The 23,697-nt window shown below is 38.1% G+C and overlaps 1 protein-coding gene across 1 annotated transcript in view; it reads right to left on the reverse strand.

Annotated features, from left to right (window-relative positions):
- Positions 1-18,246: 18,246 nt before the first annotated feature.
- Positions 18,247-23,697, reverse strand: part of LRIG3 (leucine rich repeats and immunoglobulin like domains 3) — a 43,162-nt gene continuing 37,711 nt past the window's right edge. The window contains 1 exon segment of the mRNA XM_039570847.1: positions 18,247-22,165. Coding sequence (XP_039426781.1) covers positions 21,921-22,165 — 245 coding nt within the window. The 3' untranslated portion in view covers positions 18,247-21,920.

Consider the following 23,697-nt stretch of genomic DNA (forward strand, 5'->3'; position numbering starts at 1 on the left):
GAGCAGATCAGCCTTGTAGTGCCACTTTTGGCTCGTGGACAGCAGACAGTGATGCCTGAGGGAAGAGAAACACACTTTTGAACACCTGTTCATTCTCTCCTTGCACACTAGCATTGGCACCCATCCTTCCATCACCAAGGACTGATTGTTACATACGTGGCCACACACAAAGCCTGCCTGGCAGACAAAGAACTCATAAACCAAACACTGTAATCTACTTTGCTGGCAGCACTCAATGCTATGGATGCAATTGGGATAGTGGTCTTGCTGACTTGGCAAGGGTTTCTTTAGCTGCTTCTGTTAACATTTCAAGATTTGGCTGCCACCAGGCCTTCCCAGCTGCCTTCTTTCACTGGCTTAGTTCAAAGGCCCGAGTGAACTGAGTGTATATAGACTGGTTCAACTTTGTTCCACTGCATATATACACACATGCAATTAGCTGCATTTATTGAGTTGAAAGTGGTCTCCTATTGACAGTCAAGAAACTGAACATAAATTTTGAACTTGCAATTAAAAAAAAAATTAAGCCGATAAAAAAGTAATTTATATTGTTAAATATTGGGCAAAAAGGATGTAATGTAAAATGTGAGACATAAAATTAATACATAGGAAGTGTTCTGTATTCTGGGTGTTGTATGAGGCCTTAAGAAATGCTCACCTGAAAAAGCATAATGTGCTTTTTTTACATAGAAGTGAATCTGACATTATACGTTGGATTCTAGCCTCGCTTTTGGTGTCTTTGACAAAAAAATGTGCATGTTGGCCTGAAACTCCAGTGGAATTACAGCAGGCTGAATTTTGCTCTTTGTGATTCATTAAATGTTTGTTTACCTCTGCCTTTGTTTGAACGGGCAACAACAACAAAACATTCTTTTTTTGGGAAATCCCTTGCTTAAAAATAGAGGAAATTAAAATTACTCTTCCCCAAGAACTTGCACCACTGAACAGCAGTGGAAGAGTTACTTTCTAACAGTGCATCATCAATTTTGCTTCATTTGCCCAGTGTGGAATACACCTTTGAAAAGTGGAGGACAAGGTGAAAGTGCCTTTAGAATACAAATAATTAGCTTGGCTTGGTTTTTTTTTTTTTAATGAGACGATTCAAAGTCAGAAAGACTGATTACATTTTACCAACTGGAAATCCTATCCTACAAAGTCAGAAGGCTATTAGCATCAAGAGGAATGACACAACGTGGGAAAGCATTGTCACCACAAAAGCATATTATGTCAGAGGACATTAGCAGCTGATAACAGTTTTGGGGGGTAGTTTGTTCAATTTTGTACTAGTTGATTTTGATTTATTTTTCTCCCTGAAACTATTTTACATATATTTATATTTTAAATATTTTTTTCTTCTGCATCAGAGATTTCAAATGGTTTTGATTTATTGACTCTAAGAAATACCCAGATTCCACTACAGGAGATCCTGTGTCCCCAGGTTGAAAATCTTGCTCTATCTTTTAAATTAAAAATAAATTATAGTTTTATAATGTGCTATGAAATTTAAAAAATGGCATCACAAAAACAGTTGTATTTCTTTAAGGAAGGATACTGTGGTTTTCACAGCAAGCAACAGTTCCCAGCACAATTAAAGTAACAAAGTAAATAATAAAATAATGGAGGATGGCTATAAAACACTTGCACCTGAGGTATTTCCATTTGCTTGATGTAGACCACTTATTGCAGATGCTGGCTGAGTCCTCACCCTCCGTCTCTGATCCTTTATGAGTGTGATTCATTCATTCACTTCTGTTCTCTACACCGTTAATGGAATCGTCATCCCTTGAGCCTGTCTTTGTGTAACCAAGGTTCTCTATTTTCTTTTGCCCTCTTAAAATAACGTTCAGACAGTGATGAGTACATCTAGATTCTTCATCTCTTCACACCTCCTCCACTGTTCTTTACAAAAGGTATTGGTACTTGTTGCTTTGAAAAGACTATGAAAAGGAAAAAAGAGAAAAAAAGGAACAGAATATGCTAACCAAATAGATTTCCTAAATCACTTTCTTTTTGCTGATTCAATATATTATAAATATAATATAGATTCTTAATATATACTCATATATAATTATAAATATAATACAGATTTTATTAAATAATGTTCCTTTTAAAGATGCATTTCTTGTGTATATCACAGCACAGATCCACTAAGTACACATTCCTCGAAATGATAATTTCTGTGATATGGGAACCTTTGTTCTGAGGCTGTAATCTTTAGTATTAAAAACTTGATAATGAAGTAATGTTTGGTCCCTGATATACGTCTGAATAAAAAAAAATTAGTTTCTGGTATTTTAGCAAAACATTTATAAATATTTAAATGTTGGCTTTTTTTAAAGGAAATTATATTTTGAAATAATCTACACAATTACTGAATGTACATAAAAACAGTGAGAAAATTAATTTTTAAAATAACATCATCAAGCTTTTTTATTTTAGTAGAGGAAATCAGGTTAAAAAGAGCAAAATATTTATAGTCAAATTCTTTTTCTTTTCTCTTTGCCTGACTTTTCTCCATGGAATATATTTCTGATGCAGTAATTTCACATGTATAAAAACATCCTCTGCTGTAGTTTGGACAAGTCTGCTGAAGGCGTGGCTATGTGTGGGTAGGGCAAAGCCATGTAAAAATATTCATGTTATCTTTAAATGAGCTATTCTAGAAACTTGGTTCAAAAGAGTTTCTTTAGTGGGATCAAACACTATGGGAAAAAACGCACATCACTGTTTTCCAGTACACATTTTAACTCATTTAGGACTGGTTCCTATAGCTTAGTTAGGCACTGCCTACTCTGAGTTAACATTTAGTGAGTTTAATGCTTCAATGGACAACTCTTGTAGGATAATGTCCTATGGCTCAGTCCAAGTCTACTCTGATGAATTTTGCTTCAGAATGTGTGAAGTTTGGACTGCATCAAATACCTTGACGCAGAAGAGAGCACATGGCACTTTTAATGGCACAAAAGGGAGGATATTGCCTGCCTTGCAACCTGGTCAAGAAACTGAAGGAGCAGATGGCAAAGAAATTTACTGTGCTGACTCTCTGCTCTAATCTCCCTCCACAGCAGTGATGGGTTCATATTGCACTGCTTTATGATTTCTCTCCTCAACTGCTCCCTGTAACTCGAATTCTACAGCTAGACAGGTATAGGGATTTTCAGTTCAAGATTTTTCATACCATTATTTAAAATAAGTGAATTTTAATTCAGGAGCAATGTAGCCAACCCCTTGATATTTTCGAGCAATTGCAATGGTCTCACCACCTGCGGGGTCACAGATGCAAGTCTCTGTCTAAGATATAGCCACAAGGGTACATAGATACCTTAACTATTAATTTTAACTTCATAAGAAAACAGTATTTTTTCTTCTAAGTAATTGTTGTGTATCATGCTAACTTTATTCTTAAACTGTATTGATCCACTTGCATAAATATTTGATGATCATACTCAAGCATATGATTAAATCTCATGTCTGTATTGAAGCATACTGATCAATATTTGATTCTTGTTCACTGCAGAATTGTTAAGGATCCTCAATAAGCAACATAACATTTTCATCATGAAAGGATGTTATCCACTGTCATGAGGCATGCCATGCTTTGGAACACAACTCAATATCAAAAAACAGTGCAAGATTTCAAATTCCATAAAATTGTAAGTGGCATTCATCTCAACAAACTTTTAAGCACTAATGCAGAAGGCAGGTACATCTGGGTTATTCAGCTAGATTCTTTTTATTGGAGAGGGCATTTAAGTGGCATTAATGACACATTTGAATGGAATTACTAAATCTTACATTTATTACGATATTTTAAGTCTGTTAGTCAGGATGAGGTGAGGTGCTTTTTAGGAGTAGCTGTTTCTCATAGCAGTCTGAAAAAGGAATACCATTAGATATAGATTTCTACAACATAGATGCCTATGCTAGAGACATTTTGAAAGCTACCATTGTTGTCTGACTGCAAAGGCATCTTCTGAAACACAGCCAGAGAGAGCTATACTGGGCTCTTATGTACATAAGATTGTTAAGTTTAGTTATCTATTTACGCTGTGATTTACTTCAGTTCACCCAACCTACCTCTTGGCCATATTTTTTTCCGTATGAATAATGCAAATCATATCACTCTTTCCTCTCCTCATGAAAAAAAAAAAAACAAAACAAACCAAAAAAACCCAAGGCGGTTATATTTCTGTATGCAAGAACTGAGGAGAAGAAACTAAATACAATCTATTCTGTGTAGCATACACGTTCTATTAATATATGTAGGATAAATAGCAAGATACACAGGTGAATGAACTTCTTGTATCCATTATCCTTCTCTGGTTGCAATATGTTGCTAGTATAGCATTAACTTGTGATAAGAATGTCTGCTGCTCCAAGTAAGATAGGAGTTGAAAAAGAAAATAAATGAATTTGATTTGGATTCTCAAGGCCAGTATCCAGCCCAAAATGCATTATGCCCGTAGTCAGTGGTATGTTAATTCAACAGAAACTTAGTCCAAAGACCTTTGCCTGTATCTTTTCCAAGCTGCATTACTAAACCATTCAGAACAAAATAAATAGGAGAATAGGTCATAAAGGAATTACAGTCCCAAAGGTAGTTGACTGAAGCTCAGATGCTCTTGGCAGCATGACAAATGATGTGCATATGATCAACAAAAAGCATGGAAAAAAAGCAAAGGATAATGACATATTTTGCTATTGTGTTTGTTTTTCTTCCATTTTGTTCATTATATACAAAATTAGAGGTAGAAGCCACAGCCAGAAATCAACAGCTCAACACAAAGTAAAACAGAACGCCTACCCAAATAGCTGGATTAAATAAACTGGGAACAACACCAGGAGCAGCAACAACACAGAAGAGTGAGTCAGGAGAGAAAAAAAACAGACCCAACAAACAAGCAACAAAACAAAATATACAAAACCATCATCTTTATACCTTTTCAGTGATGAAAAGATTGTGAAAATAATAATAAACCAAAAATTAAATCATAATCAATGGTTAGTTTTCACATCTGCTTCAAGACAAATTCCTATCAGAAATCTCAGCAGGAATACTGCACCTTCCCTGGAGACCTGCGAGTTCCCACCTTTGCTTGATGGCCTCAGCCACCCTTGCTGTGTCATCTTCATCACTACCTGCTGCACACAATGAAGTTGTTGGGAAAAAGGAATTTTCTTCCTTAACAACAAACCTGATATGAATCCTACAAAATTCTCTATGTTTACAGAAAAGATATATGTAAAAGTGGAAAAAATATAAAATATCAGAGCTCCTGACAAAAAAAAAAAAAAAAACCTAAAGTTTGTTAAAAGACATTCCATGCCAAAGAAAATTTTAAACAAAAAATATGCCACTAGTTCCAACTTAACGTTTTCATGTTCATTTAAACCTGTCTTTACAAGAATATTTTGTGCTCTTTAAATTCACCCAACCTATTCTGTGGGCTGTGCAGGAGGATTTAGTAAGTACAGGAGCCTTATGCAAACATGTTCATGTCAGTAAGCTTTTGTGTTTTGATCCTGAGGCAATATCTTGGCAGCTGTACTTGTGAGAGAATGCCCCTGAAATCTGCATTTTGCACAAGTGAATTAATAAAAACACAAACAACATTTTGCCTTGTTCTTCTGAACCCCTGCAATGTAACAGCTTCAGAAAGAATTATTCAGGTGAGCCTGTGGAATAGATGGCAGGGTAAGAACTCAACTACATTTCACTATCTATCCTTCCATTTTGTGTTCCAAGATTCTGTCTTTATTTCAAAGCTTCCCTGTGAGAGCAATATGGGAGATTAAACAGAGACTGAAAGCAGTGCAATCATGTTATGTTTTTCTTCCTTTTGCATTTTAAAAGATTGGGGTTTATCCATCTTTGTGTTCTTCATTCCCTCAGCTAAACTAGACACCTCTGAAATTTTGTGTTGCCCTCTGGGTTAAAATCCATCCTGGACTTAAATCCATATATATATATCTCCATATCTATCTATATTGTCTATCTTTCTCTCTTTATATATGTGCATGTGTAGATATATATATATATATATATATATATATACATATTTAAATATAAAGTTGGTTTCTTTGGCTCTGACTTTCCACAAGACCTTGAGCAAACCAGTTTGCAGTTGTCTGATCCAGTTTCCTCACCTGGATAATTTTTAAAGGCTACTTTACTTTCTCTTATGCATTGACATTACAAGCTGAAATTACATTATTGCCAGAAAGCCTATCACAGGAGTTTAGGAAGCAAACAGCAATGGATGAGAGACTGAATCCCTCTGAAAATCTCTTAAAATAGCATTGGTGGCTCTACCAATTTAGGAAAGGTTACACTACTATTGCTCGTGGCATCCCTGTTGTGCATGTAAGGAGAGAAAATTGCTCTCTAGAACTGACAAAACCACAAGCTAGAGATTCACTACATAAACAGATGAAATGTTAAAACATGTTTCTCCTTTCTCTGCGTGGGTTGCACTTGTAGATTTGGTTTATCAGCTCTGCACTCTCCACACACACATTCAAAATTCAGGTGATTGTTAAAGACTTATAGGTTAAAACCATAAATAAGCTATAGTCCATCAATATAATGTGCCCCATCTTTTTCTTTTATCAGCCAAGTGAGAAACACAGGCATAGCCATTGAACACTGGTTTAATTGAATCACAGTTGCTTAAGTGCTCTCAAGAGGTGATAAATTAAAAAGTGTTTTATCGATGAAAGAAATGGGTTTCTGCAAGTTGAAGAAGCAATATGGCATGAATCTAGTAATAAATTGTTGGTTATCTACTAACACCAAATTGCTACCAATAAAAATTATCTGTGAGCTTTTTTTAACAAGGAAGGAACAATAAACAGAAGATTCTAGCCCAGACATTACTTTGTTTTGCTTTTTTCGGTCAAATTAATGTCAAGTTAAATGGAGAGCTGATCAAATTATTTCTTGAAGGCAATTATTTCAGTTAATCTGATTTATTTTGCCCTGACTAAATGTTCCCCAAGGAATGCTGATTAGATGATTTTATGTCTCTTTTCCGAATTTTGAAACTATGACCTTTTCTGCAAATTTCTTTTCCTGAAAAGTTCTTATTAACTTTTAAAAGAATTTGCTTTCCCAACTCATATTCTACTGGTTATGTAAAGTCACTGAATATGGTTTACCTGCAAAAATCTTTTCTATATTTTAATAAAAGTTTTTTTTTCCTTAGAAGTTGCTAGGTAAAATCCTGACTTGTCTAAAGCTAGCTGATTTTAGCAAGGACAAGAAGCCATATTGCATGTCTTGAAAGTAACTAAAAATGCAATTGAATAAAACAGAAAAGGCATTTAAAACTAAGTAAAAAAGAATGGCATTAGGTAAATATTAAAAATATTCCCCAGTTATGATCGGTGCCTTTTCCTCCTGCACTGGTTTTCACTGGGACACAGTTAACTTTTCTATATAGTTGTAGTTGTATAGTACCTTGAATAGAGCAATATGTTTTGGATTTGTGACTGAAACAGTGTTGGTAACACACTGACAATTTAGCTATTGCTGAGCAGTGCTTTCACATCATCTTGGCCTTTTCTTCATCAGTGCTGGGGGTGCACAGGCATTCAGAGGGGACAAAGCTGGGACAGCCTCCCTTTTTTTTTTTTCCCTAAAGATCCCTCCCTCCCTCCCTCCCTCCCTCCCTTCCTTCCTTCCTTCCTTCCTTCCTTCCTTCCTTCCTTCCTTCCTTCCTTCTGAATTCCTTCCTTCCTTCCTTCCTTCCGAATTCCTTCCTTCCGAATTCCTTCCTTCCTTCCTTCCGAATTCCTTCCAAATTCCTTCCTTCCGAATTCCTTCCTTCCAAATTCCTTCCTTCCTTCCGAATTCCTTCCAAATTCCTTCCGAATTCCTTCCGAATTCCTTCCTTCCTTCCGAATTCCTTCCTTCCGAATTCCTTCCTTCCGAATTCCTTCCTTCCTTCCGAATTCCTTCCGAATTCCTTCCTTCCCTCCGAATTCCTTCCTTCCTTCCTTCCTTCCTTCCTTCCTTCCTTCCTTCCTTCCTTCCTTCCTTCCTTCCTTCCTTCCTTCCTCCCTCCCTCCCTCCCTCCCTCCCTCCCTCCCTTCCTTTCCCTTTCCCTCTTCTTCTCCCCTCCCTCCTTTTTTTTTTCAACATATAATATTCTGAAATTATGTAAGGACTGTGTTACAGCCTATGAAATGCTTCGGAAGCCCTGATTTGAAGGCATGTGAGAAGGCTCTGCAGGGGGACCACTGCTACTGCTTCCCCAGCTGACCACTGGGAACAGCCTCAGAGTTGTCCCCAGAAACACATCTGAATTTGATCACAGAAGGATCTGCTTGATTCACTCCAAAAAAAGGTAAGACCTGAACAGGGAAACAGAGATGTTAAGACACTGAAGATATTCTCATCCTTCTGCAGGATCCCAATCAGGAAATCTCATTTTGCTGTGCAAGTTTATGGATACAAAGAGAGAATCTTTCTGGTATAAGAAAGGCAGGCCTTTGATGTATCCCAATATCAGATATTTCTGGTTCATCAGACAAACTGATAAAGATATTTGGACTTTTCTGAAAACTTGAGGACACTGCTTGGGAAGTCCCTTGGAATTTCCCTGGAGGAAACCAAAATTGAAAGATTCAAATTTAGAAAAAAGAAAACAAAATAAAATAATTTTTTTCAGTCTACAGTTATTTTAGAATGTCAACAATTTTTTTCAGGATTTTATCAATATGGAACAATATTTTTGTTGGAAAAAAATTGTTAATCTCTTTTTCTGTTCTGTGTCTTCAGAAACAATATCTTTTATTTATTTATCTTGCTGGTAGTATAAAGTTATAAGAGTTTTCCAGCAGCAAAATATAATTTTCCCATTCAAACTTACAAAATAAATATCTACCTAGTGGATAATTTTATAATAAAACAGTAAATGAAATACAATACTGTTTCATGTTCTATGGCCTTACCTCTCAGGGTTTAGAATAAGACTGAATATATTATGTCTTTGGGGAGTGTGTGATAAAAATTATCCCTGTTTGCACATTTGTGTGCTTAAAGAAAGTCTTTACAGTTCCACCCAGGTTAGTAATGAAATCCTAGCTGTTAGAACCTCGTACATGAATATGTTTCTGAATGGATGTTAGTGAAAAAGTAGTCTCTCCATCATGTGTGAGAAGAGCAACACAAAGCAAAAGCCCAGGAGTGATTCTTGCTAACCGAGATGTTTCCCTAGGTCTCTGCCACAAGTACATTTCACTGTCATTAGAGAAACACAGGCACTTCCAAAGGGCTGTCTAGAGCATGGGCTCAGCCAGTCTCTGCAAGGCGTGGATGAATGTGGTATTCTTAAAGCACTCTTGCTAAGTGCTTCAGGAATGATAGGATGCATTAAAAAAATAAAAAGAGTTACATTTTCTTTTTTCATTTGTATATTTTCTTGTATCTTTAGGTTGTTTTACGCTCAGCTGCTGAGGGGTTTGATCAACTGTTTCCATTAAGGAAGTATTAATAGGGGACTAAACAATCTGTTGCAAGAAAACTAATTCCCTTTAGATAATGCTGGCTGCATGAAAGGGCAAAACCCTTCAGCAAATACACAAAAGCAAAAGACAAACCAAAGCCAAAATTAGAAGTAAGCATGTTCTGAGCCAATGCAGATTCATCCTGCAGCTGCAGAGGAAAGTCACCTGCCCAATTTGTGAAATCATGAGGAGTGTGAAGAATCACAGAAAAAAAAGAAGCATTTGGTGCCCAAAACTGGGCTTGAAGGGTGAGAAAAGCTGGAACTGGGGAACGCTCTGCAGCCAGCTGTGAGACTGTCTCTGCTTCCCAGAGGAATGACCCTTTCAAAGCACAACCTGCTTTTCCTGCTTGGCCTTTGCCCCATGTCAGGACACAGACAGAACCAGAGACATGTCATAAATGCCTAAGCATAGCAGCATGGTAGCTGTTCCCACAGGAAGCTTATATTCGAGCAATTATAAATTCAGAGGAAAGGCCATATTTCTTTCACATTGCATCTCAGTTGAAAGCAAAAAGGAGATAAGAAAAAAACTCAAGACCACTAAGTTTTGAAGGGAGTCACAACAACGCTGAACGCATAGGCAGTCTGAATATGACTTCATTTGCTTAGTTAGTTACTTGCTCAGGAAAGTTAAGGCTTTGCGTTTTTTCTTTCACTGCCTTCTCTGTATTTAATTTCAGGTTTAAACCTAGAATGATACATTGGTACAGTGTAGTTAAAATTATTCAAGTGCTTTAAACAACTATCATTCAGTGCAATCAGAATGGGGATTAGACAAGCTAAAGTGTCGGAGTATGTTCTTGCTTTTCATTAAAATTCAGGTTTCTGAGAAGTGGCACATTTTGAATTTTGATCAAATTGATTTATTTCCATTAGTCGTAAGTGACAATTAATTGTTTGTTGCATTAATGAGAGATTAGATCATTTTAATAGAAAGATCCAAACCCAGTGTTCCCTTTCACTGTAACCAGCCCCTTCAGTCATCCTATTCTTAACAGTTAGAACACTAATAAAATCCTAATTTAAATAGGAATATCACCATTGACTTCAAACAAGGCCAACTTGCACCCAGTGTAACTCATCCCATTTTAGAACAAGACAGAACCTTCTTGTGATTCTGTTCAACAGAAATTGTTTTCTTCCTTCCTGGAGCTAAATTAGTCAATATTTAACTCAAAGTTTTGAATAAAGCTAATTTTTCAGAGGATTGCCATTGTCGATTTACAGTGATCCTTTGTTGAATTTATAAATTTAGAGGAAAGAGATGCACAAAATATTAAGGAAAAGGCAAGTGATATTCAAAGAAAAGTACAGAACTATGGCTTCTCTAAACCAGGAAGGTAGAGAAGGAATATGCTTGGTCTTTACGAAAACGTTGGAATCTACATATTGGATACTGTTCCATCCACTTTCAGCAACAGAAAGCTGTTATTCCAAAGAGCAAATATCTGTCCTGGGTAAATTTGGGCTGAAAATCAAAGAGATTCCTACATTTGTGAGCAAGCGGGTTTTAGCAGACCTTTCTAAGTGGAAGGAGGAAACAGATGGTTTTACAAAGGAACACTTTCTACAATCATTTGTTTGTCATAGTATTGTCAAAATAGACCCAACCCCATTCCTATTGTGAGCATTTAAAGTCAGCAAAAAAGATCATGCTAATGATCTCAGCTTCATCGTCAGAATGCAACACATTACAATTAAGTATCTGGGGTGTTTTTTGTTGGCAGCTTCTATAAACCTATTTGGGGCTTTCTGAAGTCAGCTAAACTGTGCTCTTTTTTCTCATTTCTAGTGAGTAACAAATATTGTTGTAGCACAAGATTTACTGACCTACCCCTATCTGACCAGAAGTTAAGCTTTTAATTTGATCTGTTTTCTAAGGTTGTCAGCAGAGGTGTGGGCAGCCTTGAACATCAGTGCAGCTCCTTCTCAGATGGGTTTCCAAGACATGGGGACAAGCATCTCCTGAGATGCTTATCACATATCCACTGAGCCCAGAGGAAACCAAGACAGCTACCTGAGCCTACAGGGCTAACCTTCCATTAGCTAAAAGGATTCGGGAAGAACCCAAACCCTACCTACCACCTGTATCTGCTTGTATGAGTTAAAACTTCCTTTTGAAGACTTTACAGAAATCTTTTCATGGTGCACCTGAAGATGTGAATTATCTTTCCCGTGTGTGGTTTGAGTGGTGCTAACACAAGACAGTGAAATTATTTTTTGTACTGATCTCTGGCAGAACAGACATTTAAATTTGTTCAGAATAGCTCATACTGTGCAGAGCAGATCCTCTTTGTGGCACATTCAACTTTCTCCTCTCCTTCGTCCCAACCCAACCTCCAGCCTACAGACACGGCTGCAGGGAGGAGTCAGTCAGACCCTTTCTGCTGATTTGTTTGGATTTTCTCAGAGTTTTTAGGTAGTTGATCATCCCTATTCATGCATATCTCTATGTTCCACTCTGTGTGTCTCTCCATCCCACAATTCTCCCTAGTCACTCTCTTTTTCTGCCTTTGATCCCCTCCACATCTATTGAGTTTTTCCACCCTAAGCTCCTGATAAAACCATCACAACATCACATCCTTATTTTAGCCCTTGCCTTCTCTGTGAAAGCTTGAGGTCCGAGGCAGGAGTCTCACCACTGGAAGCCAGTCTTGTGTGGCTTCTCATCACTGACATAAAAGAAAGACCAGGCAGTAGTAACAAGTAGCCACCACTTTATCACTTGAGGGAAATGACACTATTTTGGGTCACCTTTTGGATCAACTGGTTTTAAATTATACAGGATCTAGAAGAATGCTAATGTGCAACATGCAGGGTAATAATAATTTTTAAAAGTAGGCTGATTTTGAGATTAGAATTATAAATTTTTCATAAAATCAAATACTTTGATGGACGAAAGCACCTGGGTTTAAACATGCTCTTTTCAGGAAATACTGATATAAACACTAATAATCATAAACCAGAAAAAAAATAGAATACTCACTGGTTAGTCTTCCAAGTAAGCTATTTGATTTATTCCACAAGTTTTAAATTCTAATAATCCTTGTCTGTTGAAAATTGTATTGCATTTAGTGGGTGGACTGTATTTGAAATATAAGAAGTGAAAACACAGTATACAGACTACTTTACTAGATGTAGAAAACTGCTTGTTTCCAAGCAGCTAAAGATAGATACTGCATGAAGACTTTGACAAGGCCAAATACTCATTTTTACCTTTAAAAACACCTGATTTTAAAGTCTGTAACTGTGAGAATAAATATTGTTTTAGCACTAGTTCTGTGTGCAGCTTGATGTTCGTCACTGTATCCATGCTCTACAAATATTATTATGTAGTGTAAGTCGGAATTCTGTTCTAAATTATGTTTCTGTAGTGATGATTGAAATAATAGCTAAGAAAGAGGTTTCTAGGGTGAGCTTTAGTTGTTAAGCAATTATTCTTTTTACCATTCATTGTAAGAAGAGGCGATATTTCTAAAATTAGTGTTCCCAGAATTTCTGCCTGGCTTTCCTCCCAGGTAGTTCAGCAGAAGCAGCTCATCAAATTCTAAGATTCCTCCAAATGTTTTGCTCTTAGCTGTTGTGTAACAACTCCTGAGTAGTCTTATACTCATGTAATCAAAGGGAACAGCCAGAAAATACTAATTTTCGGAGAAAGGATGGTCTAATTCCTTGACTGGCTCAGCATGGGTTCAGATGAAAAGCAAGTTCTCATCAGGGAGGCAGAATGATTGGCACAGCCAGGAAGGCTGGATGGGGGCTGCCTTGTTAGCATGGACCATTCAGTAGGATTAGCTGCATTCCCAAACATATCCAAACATCTCGCCTCTCAGAACTGATCACACAAGGAAACAGGAAAAGCAAAAGATCTCGGGGCGATGCACATTCCCATCCCTGCCCAGTGCTGTGAACTACCAGCACAGTGTTCCAGCTCACTGCTGAATTCTCCTGAGCAGCTCGGCTCAGCCCTCTCAGAAGCAGAAACTCATGGTGGGTACCTGAAATGGCTCTTTTGTCATTGTCTGAGGGGCTGCTGTGAAGCTTGTCACGGTTGACCAGGGCCAGCTCCTACCTTCAGCTGCCACAACCTCCTGCTTCAACTTGCGGGCACACATTCTCTCTCTAAAACCTTGTTAGGAAGAAAATTTTGAGTTTAATGAGAGTATTTATTTTTCTAATTTGCTTCGAGTAGCTGAAATAAGTAATGGAAGTGGTGTACCACCTAGAGGACTCCTTAGAGCGAATAAGTACAGGCAACCTCTACGCCCCAACCTCCATGCACACATGTGCACACAGGCGCACACACACACGTGCATACATTATTTGTGACTATCTTTCCACCTGTGCTGACATGGATGGGAATTTACAACTGCATTGAAAAAGTTACAAGCAGTACCTCAGAAATTCCACATTTTACTGAGCTGCGTTATTATGGCACATTTGTCAGGCAACCAAATGCTATGTCAGCCCCATAACCGATTTAGAGCAACATCTGTAAGAATATTTGAGGAGAGGAGGAAACAATGTTCAGTTTTCATTCCAGCGTTGCAAAGAAAATAATGGCCATAAGAGATTCACAAATAGAAAACACAGAAATAAATAGCATATCTAAAAGTTTATGTGCTAAATGTTACAAAAAGGAAGGGGAAAAATAACAAATAAATGCAGTACTTTTCAGACAGGAAAACAACCACAGCCTTTCCAGGCATGTTTTAACTCAGCCATATAAAACACCTGGCCCTAAAAAAGCAGACCCTTTTTCTTTCTTTCCTGACAAATACATGAAGCTTGAGCAGGAAGTCCACATAAGCTTAAAACTCCTTTGTGAAAGACCTCATTAAAAAAAAAAGAAGAAAAACCCCACCAAAATTTATTAAATAGTTTCTTTGTAATTGCTATGAACTACAAGAGCAAATTCCTGCTTTTCCATTTAAGAATGTTTTGTGAAGAGTAAAGAGGTCCAACACTACTGAACAGCTGGAAAGCTTTGAGTGGAGGAAAGAGGTAGGAAAGCCTTTCCCAGATGACTCTCCTCAGCCCCTGCACCTGACCAATGATCAGATGCTACAGACTCTAAGAAAGTTTCCTCAGCTGCCTTGTCTGAGAGATAAACTGAAGTGCAAATAAAAGGCCACATCAGGTAGTTAACAGAAGAGATGATTTGGGCATTGCTCACACAGCTCCTGAATCTGAGGTGCTGTTTGAGATCTGCTGCAGCAAGGCATCCCCCAGGGGGGGAGTTGTGGAGAGCAAGGCTGCCCCTGTGGCTCCCCTGCCAACAGCACACACAGCAACGCTGAGAGGCCACTTGGAGCTTGCTCAGAACCCATCCTGGGTTACACAGGAGGTGCAGGGACCAGCCTCCTACAGCTCTCAAAGCGCACAGGGAGCAGAACATTTCTAATCACACAGAAAAATCTCAAGCCTGACTCTTTATGATTATAGAAATTTGTTGAATCAGTACTTCTAAGAAGAAATCAAGGAGAGAAACATACTCTGGTAGGAAGGAGAATCAATCCCCGAGGACCTGCCAAACTTAGATCAAATGGATTTGGGAAGAAGGATGTGCAGCAGGGAAAGAACAAGCAACAGCTCTACACACTCCAGCTGTGTGCCTGGTCTGTGTTGCCCTGATAACCCAAGGGGCTCTGCACTTTATATTCCAGTTCTGAATGGAAAAGGAAGAATTCAAAAACAAAAATGAAAATAATTTTGAGACAAGTAATTTCAAAGTGAAAAATCAAAACATTTCTATTTTTTCAGTCTTTTTTCATGTTCTGATTTAAGACAGTAAAACAAGTTCAGTGACTCAGTGTCACAGAATTGCTTTTTGATTTCATCCTCTTCTCTTTTTTTTTCAAAGAACCCCCATACTTTGAATGTAAATGCTGTTTCAGACAAAACTGCTAGATTGTGCTGGTAGGTGAAATAAAACAGATGTTATAAGCTACAGAACAATAAACAAACACATTTTTAAAATAAGGCACTTAAGAACCTCAGTTTATATTAAAGGACAATTTTATTCATTAACTTAATGCAGCTTTCTGATTAGTCATATTTTCCATCATCACCACCATTTTACTACTTTACCTACTGTGTGGTCACATTTATGTGAAATTTAATTCATTCTAAGAATATTTTTACACGTGGGCTTTTGTGCCCTTGCCAATATCTGAGAGCAGATTAACTTTTCCTTGCTAACAGCAAATACCTACGAGGCTGCTGCAAGCACCCCTGACACTTTCCATTCTTTAGCTTACATGGAAGGCTGTTCAAGCTAATTACAATGGAGGCCATGTTTCCCCTTTCCTGAGGGAAGGTTAATAGAGAAAGAACTTTACACTAATAAAGAATCCGATCACTCTGTGGCAGAGGCCAGGCTACGGGCATGCTTTCTTAATGCTGCTGGTGTACAGACCTGCAGCAGGTAGCAGTACAAATACAGTTTATTTTAAGCCAGGAGAGTGGCTAGTTTCAGTTATGAGTTGGCTTAATTATGTATGTCTCCTACCACTTACTCAAACAGCAGCTTCTTCGTTGCTATGCTAGTCAGCCACAGCTATTAAAAAAAACGTAGAACAAAAGTCTCATTTGGAGATGTGTTAACAATTATTATGTGGTACCAGTGAATGAATTTTTTGTGGTGTGAACTCTCTGGTTAGTCAATAGACTGCTAAATTTTTCTGCATGCAGTAAGGCAGATCATGAGGGACCTCCATATGCCAAATGAAGGACCAAATCTTTCTGCTCACTTCTAAGAGTCTAGAATAACAATGAGATCAAAAAGCAGTTCCAAAAACTCCATCGTACTGTCCTGCAGAAAATGCACACCTTCCCCATTCAAGGGCTAATAAAGTGGCAGCTCTAACTCTTTGATAAGCTTATTGAATTATGGGGACTAAACGTTAAAACCTGCACAAGTTACTCCCTTAGAACAAGAGAACTATTCAAAACCCCTCTGTGGAGGGAAACTACAGCCCTCCTCTCCTGAATCCCCTTTAAGGTATCTCTGTAGCTCTGCCTTACAGTAGCTCTGACTACTTCCCTAACATGAAGCATGCCAGCACAGGACAGAACTAGATACGGCTGTCAAGTGCTGGCACATCTATGAAAATCAGGATGAAAGTAGTCTACTATTTGTTGATGAACAGAGGCTGAATGGAGTCCTGAATTCTTCATGTTACAGCAAAACAAAATGCAAGCATTTTGCAAGCAACCAAAGGACATCAATGTCTATTCCTCCATGACAGTATTTTTTCAGTGATTTCTAAAATAAGTAGGCTGAACACCAGGAAGAGTACCAAAGGGCATTTCTTTAACTGGATAGGAACTGATGTGGCCTTGCATCATTTTGCCATAAAAGAAGCTGAGGCCTCACTCTCCAAGATGTTATTTCACACATCTCTATAACCAATACCTGAATTTTGATAATCCAGCAGCAGACCCAAATCATAAGCCATAGCTTCTACATGCACACCTACAAAGGAAGTGCTGAAAATAAGTAGGTCACACATTGCTATGGCAAATGAGTGTGTCTTTAGACAATGTTGTATACCAGCCTTTCAAAGTAGGGGCCTACAAAATCCCAAAGCCTGTCTTATATCCAGGGGATCTTACTACCTCTGTCAAGTAAGTTGGATCTTCATTTCCAATGCCATATTTGAAATTCACATGCCTTAAAATTAGTCACCATTAATTTCAGAACAGAGTACATACAGGTACTCACACTGCAAATTCCTGCACTGAAACTGCTGCTCAACAGCCCATGGTCAAGAGCCAAACTGAATAGGAATAACACCAATACCCTTGTTGATGGCTGAGGCAGAGGGATCATGCAGAAGTGCTATTCAGTATTCCCTAACCTAGAGTAATTTATGGTTCTCTTCTCTGTTGTGTGGGGGAAAAACAAATTCTGAAGTCACAAAGCCTGAATTTGTTTTATGATCAGCGAACTTAGAATCACTACCAACTTCACTGTCAGGTCCTGCTGTCCCATGGCATTCTTGAGTCACATTGATCACGTGCATTCTGACACAGTGGACCCCACAGACCACATGACTTTGGGAAACTGTGCACCACATCAGCAGTATTTAGTCTTGAACACAAATACAGAATAACAAATGGATCTTGTTTCTTGCCTACCAGAAAAGGAGATTTTTGATGCAGTAAGAGGTCACTCTCCAGATGATGTGCTCTTCAGTGCATTGCTGTTTTGGCATTTGAAAGCACGGAGGATGAGAAGAATTAAACACACAAAAAGTATTGTAAAGCTTGTAAAGTACAGAAATGCTCTTTATTATGCTCATATTATTGTATTATAAATATTTTATCCCTGTCCCCTGAATTACGCATTTTCTGCACATTCATACCGAGTTCTTCCTAAAGCTGTGGCTAGCCTGTCTCTCTCCCAACACTTTCCCTCCTCTCTTCCAGCACACAATCACTTACTGTCTGCAATTGCACTGTGCTCTGTACACTGAGTCCATTTGTCCCAGCCTGTCACCACAGTGACATGGCAAGCAGAGAAACTGGAAACAGAGGAGTGTAGGTTACCAGAGAGGGTCCCCTGAGGACATGGGAGCACTATTGAGCCATGAGAAAAAGATCAGCAGGGGAAACAGGAGAGGCCACCTGTGCCTTTGGTAAGAGGTCAGGTGTGCACATATTTATTTCAGGGGAACAACGACCTTTATACTTAAGCACAACAACCAAGAGAAGCACTTTTTGCCACACATTAATGAGTCAAGACATTGTTGCTTTTATTCCTTCCTCTAACACTTCCCTGAAACATAAAAAAGGAAGGTATCTGGTAAGTTCTTAATCGGAGTACAATGGTATGAACACAAACTGCATCTTGTTACACACGGTTTTTTCCCTTCATTAAACAGGCTGAGGCTCCCCTCTCTCATTTTCTTAACGAAATAATTTCACAAGGCTGTGAACTAACATCCAAGTAGTCAAGACACATTCTCTATGACAAAGCAATACACAAAGTAAACAACAAAAGATAGACCTCACTGAGAAAGTATAATTCTCTGAGACGTGTCATACCTGCAACAAGAAATCTTGCAAATAGCTAACAGAATTTCTGCTTATGTTTATATTCAAGAAGGAACACAGTCCCCAATTATAGTCCTGGTTTGTAAGACAGGCAGAACATAAATGTTTGCAGTGCAAATCTAAAGTCTTAGTTTTAAGCTTCTTTGAAGTGGCTCAAGGAATAAAGCTTTCGTGTTCAAGAGATCCCCGAGACTGAAATAAGAAATGTTTGGTGAAACTAATGAGCCCTCAGTTGGAGAAAACTTTGCACCTAACTTTACCATTTGTCAAGATCCTCTTACAGTTAAGAATTCTAAATTAAAGCACTTGCTGCTGCATTACAGTAGTACTCCATAAGGTTTTTTGTGTTTGAAATTCTAACAGCCTTCAGTAAATGCAGGTATCCCTAGAGTCATCTCATACACACCATTTCGATTACTCGTTAAGAAAATGCTCGCTCCAGAGAGATTCTGGTAAAAGAGTAACTCCACTCATCTGTCTAAAACTATTAAAATTATTATTTAGGGCTTGCAGAAACTATACCTCAGCAACTGCTTATGTGAGTTCAACAGATAATGCTTTACATAACAAAATGTTTTAAGTGGATACTACCCTTAAAGAACATTCTACAAGTTTTAAGTGAGCCCATGGCAAGATTCCAGCTGCTGCTGGTCATTAAACCACAAAATGTCTGTTTTGTCATACAGCAACACAACACTTGTTTCTAACTCTTGAGATGCAGTGTAAGCTTTACTCAGGGTTGGCTGCGATTTATTTTCCCATCACATCAATTTACGATTTAGCTTTCAGCTGGGTCAATATCCCCAACTACCAACTCACTAACATCTGCATCTTTAGAGGGGAGAAGAAAAAAAGAAAGAATGAAGGCAAGCAAACTTGCAAGCCTTTAAAACAGATGTTTGGTTACATCAGTGGTCTTAAAAAGAACTACTAAGATATTTGCAACTATCTTGCAAATTTCAGATTGCCACTGTATTTAAGCACAATCCGCTTATTAAACACAAAAACTCAAGCTAGCAGAAAAGAGGACTTTGGAGCTCTCATTTCCATTTCTGGGCATTTAAGGCATGAAATAAAAATTTAAGGCATCCTATGTCTAGATTGCTAAATGAAACTTGATGGAAAGCATTTAAAACTCAAGTCATTGACCCTGAACATTTATTTAGGTACAGACATCCAAGCCTTTGGAAGATTAGTATCTCCGCAAGGGAAAAGATGAAAAAGGAATAAAATGACATTGCCACTGTTCTCAACCTTCACCCACTACAGAAAATAAATTTAAAGCTTGTTTTTCATGATGGACCTTTAACATAGAGTTCTTAAGGATAAACACTAAATCTGGAGTTACTGTTTTTAACTTCAGTATTTTTTAATATGTCAAAAAAGCAATGTCTGGTTATAAACAGGAGCTATCATAGCCCCAGGCTCTCCTCTCCCTAAAAACAGGGTCATTGGGGAGGCGGGTGCAGGGCAGAAAAAGGAGAGATATATTAGTGAATCAAATTTTAGATTGCTTGCCTTATTGACCTACAGGTTTGTGCTTAACTGAGGAAAAATTAATCTCTTTCAAATGCACTTAATTATAATCAAATACCCATACCAATGTCTGTCACCACATCAGCGCATCTGGCAGCAATGAAGACAAATTAACAGTAAGTCAAAAAATCTGGCAATATGATCAACTGAAACACGCAAAATCCATTCTGTAGACTTAAGACCACCAGTGCCTAAGGATGGATTAACTTCCTGTCTCTAATACTGGTGTCTAAATTAAAGGGAAATTGCATTGCAATCTGGGTACCAGGTTTCTGGCTACAGACAACTAAAAGCCCTTAGTTCAGGCAACAAAATCTTTGCTCTCGCTTTAGCCCTGATGCCTGTGATGGCCTATTCTAACAGCTGCTTTTAATTTAGTTTAAAAGAAGCTATTTGGCAACCATGTAAGTTTACACCTTCAAAGCAGGCAGATTTAAAAAGCCAATGTCCTGTAGAATTAACCATTTTGAAGTCTCGCTGTTTTAGAGCAGTGATGACAACAGGATTCACGGCTTTTTTAAAAAGAAGGCATCTGTACATAGAAAAACAAAATAGTGTTTTCACTCAGTTTTAACTACAATTTTATAGTAAGCAATCCTCTTTCTCTGACTTTGTATAGTTAAAGATATTGGGTTCATTACTACAAATATAATCCAGCAAGAGTTTACAATTGCTCAACTTGACTGAGCAATTAAATACAGCACAGATCTCATCTATAACCAGAGAAGGGCAGCCAAGTAAGGAACAGAAGCATGAATTAAACCAAAGAAAACATTATCTTGTTCTTGGATTACCTCGTGTTGAGCAGGGAGTGGTTGCAGAAGCAAAAAAGAGGGAGAAAGGGTATGGGAAAGCAAAGACTCAGGCACGCACTGTGTACTTGGCAAACACTTGACACTGAGCAACTCGGAGAAGAGTGAGGTTACCAGGCAGATATCCAGTGCCTTTTTTCTTCTTTTACTTAATAGCTTGATATGAATTTGTGCATCTACTGCATATATCCCTCCACCAGATGCAGGCACACTAACAAAGGCACGGGCAAACTGCTGGTACTACAGCCCTGCGGGCATGAAAACCAAGTGTGTGCGCGCACACATCTGATAAGGGGAATTCACACACTGGAAAATTTACAGCCTTGTTTTGGTTCAAATAGCTTCAACCCACCTTACCAGTAGCTGTGGTGGGACCACACCCACTCTTCGAAGATGAACACATTTTACATAGTAAATCTAAAGGTACATGTTTAAGTCAAATAAAGGTGCAAACATGCATCAGAAGGCACCTACATTTGCAACACTGTCTACAAACATAATTCACACTTTTCATTCTTCATACACTAATGTGGGTCAGAGACCACACGGCAGCATATTTTATTAAAGTAATGTGCAAATAAGATGCATGATACCTGCAAACAGCATGGAGTTTCCATTTGTAAAAAGGTACAAGTAACAGTACAAAATTAGAATGCTTACTACTCATTTCAGGAAAATTAAGTCTGACATAGAAATACATATGCTGTATTATTTACACCATTAATTTACAAAACATATTATCTGCATTAAAAAAAAGTTATAAAATAATTACAAATATAGTATTTTTATAAGGAATGTTTTCCCTGTATAACCAATGTAGAGCATCTTGGAAATTATGCTTTATTGGAAAAAATTTTTTTTTTTCTTCTGATTTCACAGCATCACGTGGTTTCTTTCTTCCCTTCTTCTCCTTCTTCCCTTTTTAAATAAAGTTCCATACTGAGGTAGTAGTATGTCAAATTATTTCTTTGGTTCCAGAAATCATTAAGTCCAAAAGGAGCTATGTATCCAAATCACAGGATTGGAAAGTAGAAGTCCTAAAGTTTTCAAAGGACTGTTTGCAAGTATAAAAGCTGTTTTCTCCTTTTGAAACTGTCCTTTCCTTTCCCTCTTCATCTGCCTCTGCATCGAAGTCCAGTGAGACACGATGACTATTACGGGAGGTTTTTGGTTGGCAACTTGCTGGCTGTCTACAGCTTGTAAGAGAGTCCAGCTGAGGCCTCCATAAAGGCTTTCCAAATGTTCCTGAAAGACAGTGAAAGAGTGAGCACAGAAATACTAATGCTAAAAGCTTTGTGTTTCACCCTAGTGTCCAAAAGTGACACTGGAATGCAAGCCAAGGATTGACAAAAGTTCATCAAAGTGAGAGTTTACTTAACCGTTGTTTTACCGTTTAACATCCATGCAATCACAAGCGTAAGGCAAGATTCTGCCACCAGAGACATTAAAAACATTTCCAAGTAGTTGTATAGCCACCCACAACTTCATTTCTTTTGTTTTCATGACTACTTCCATACCCATTTTTCTTTGGGGGGAGTGGTGAGGGGGGAACGTGAGAACACAAACCAAACTGCAAATGCATCACAGGACACTTTCAAATGCGAAAGTCACAGCAGCCTCCCTGTTTTGTTCTTCAATAAATGAATGACACATGCAACCTGCCATGCAGTTCAGAAAAAATAAAAGGAATTAAAAAAAATGTAACCCTGCAACCTCTGTCAGGTTATACAACATTGTCCCACAGTACAATCTGAATGCTAAAGCAATCTTCTTATGGCTAGCATCAATAAAGGTGCAGATAGCCACATGCTCCCTTCACCACTCATCATCCACAGCCAGTTGCGGGCAAGGAGAATTGTAGCAACCCAAAGACAATTCCACATTTCAGTTCAATTTTTATTAATAATTATCTGGATTTACCAGTCAGAAACAATCAGTGTGTGTCACTTTTCACCACTGGGAAGCTGCTAGGATCAACACCTCTACAAGAAGGGCCTTCTCTTTTTTCACTGAACGAAGATACAGCTGTCGAAAGTCATAGTGTCTGTAAGGACTTATTTTCAGAGGACAATGTGCCACAGGCTGACTTTGAAGAACTCGAGTTTTTATTAATAATTTAACACTACAATCTTTAATAAATTTTGGACCTGAATGCAACACTTCTGCTTTTGCTTAGTTGCTAGAAGCAAGGGTTTCAAGTAAAACTGTGATCTGTGAAGTTAATAAAAAAGGAATTCAACAAAATCTCTATTTGCATCAATGACTTGTAGAGCAATTTTGACCTAACACAATATGAAAGGATGTTCCTCACAGCACCAAGCTACAAATGAATTCTGTCTTAAAACCAAAAATCCTACGAACTTTCTGGCTCATGCATCAACAGTGATGCTAATGCCAGCTGTCTTCTTCACTGTGATTGCACAGGCAAAAGGGGGCTTGAATTTGACAACCATTTTGAGGAAGCAAATCCACAACTAAAGACAAGAAATATATCACAGGTTCTTATACAGCCACCACCTCCAAGATCTAACCATAGGCTCTTTGAGGGAAGAGTGCTAATGATTATGAAGCATCCAAGGCAATGACAATGCAACTTAAGTGGGGTAGTACGCTCAGAGAACTGATGAAAGAAGTAACTCTGCATAGATTTTTAGGGCAGAAAGAGGACTATGTACCCTTGAGGTGACATTAACTCCTGGATATACGAACATACAGTTGAACTACTTTCTGCAGGAGACATGCTAAAACCCTATCTGCACAATCCCACCACAGTAATA

Source organism: Corvus cornix, chromosome 1A, assembly GCF_000738735.6.
Source record: "Corvus cornix cornix isolate S_Up_H32 chromosome 1A, ASM73873v5, whole genome shotgun sequence".
In the NCBI taxonomy this organism is placed as follows: domain Eukaryota; kingdom Metazoa; phylum Chordata; class Aves; order Passeriformes; family Corvidae; genus Corvus; species Corvus cornix.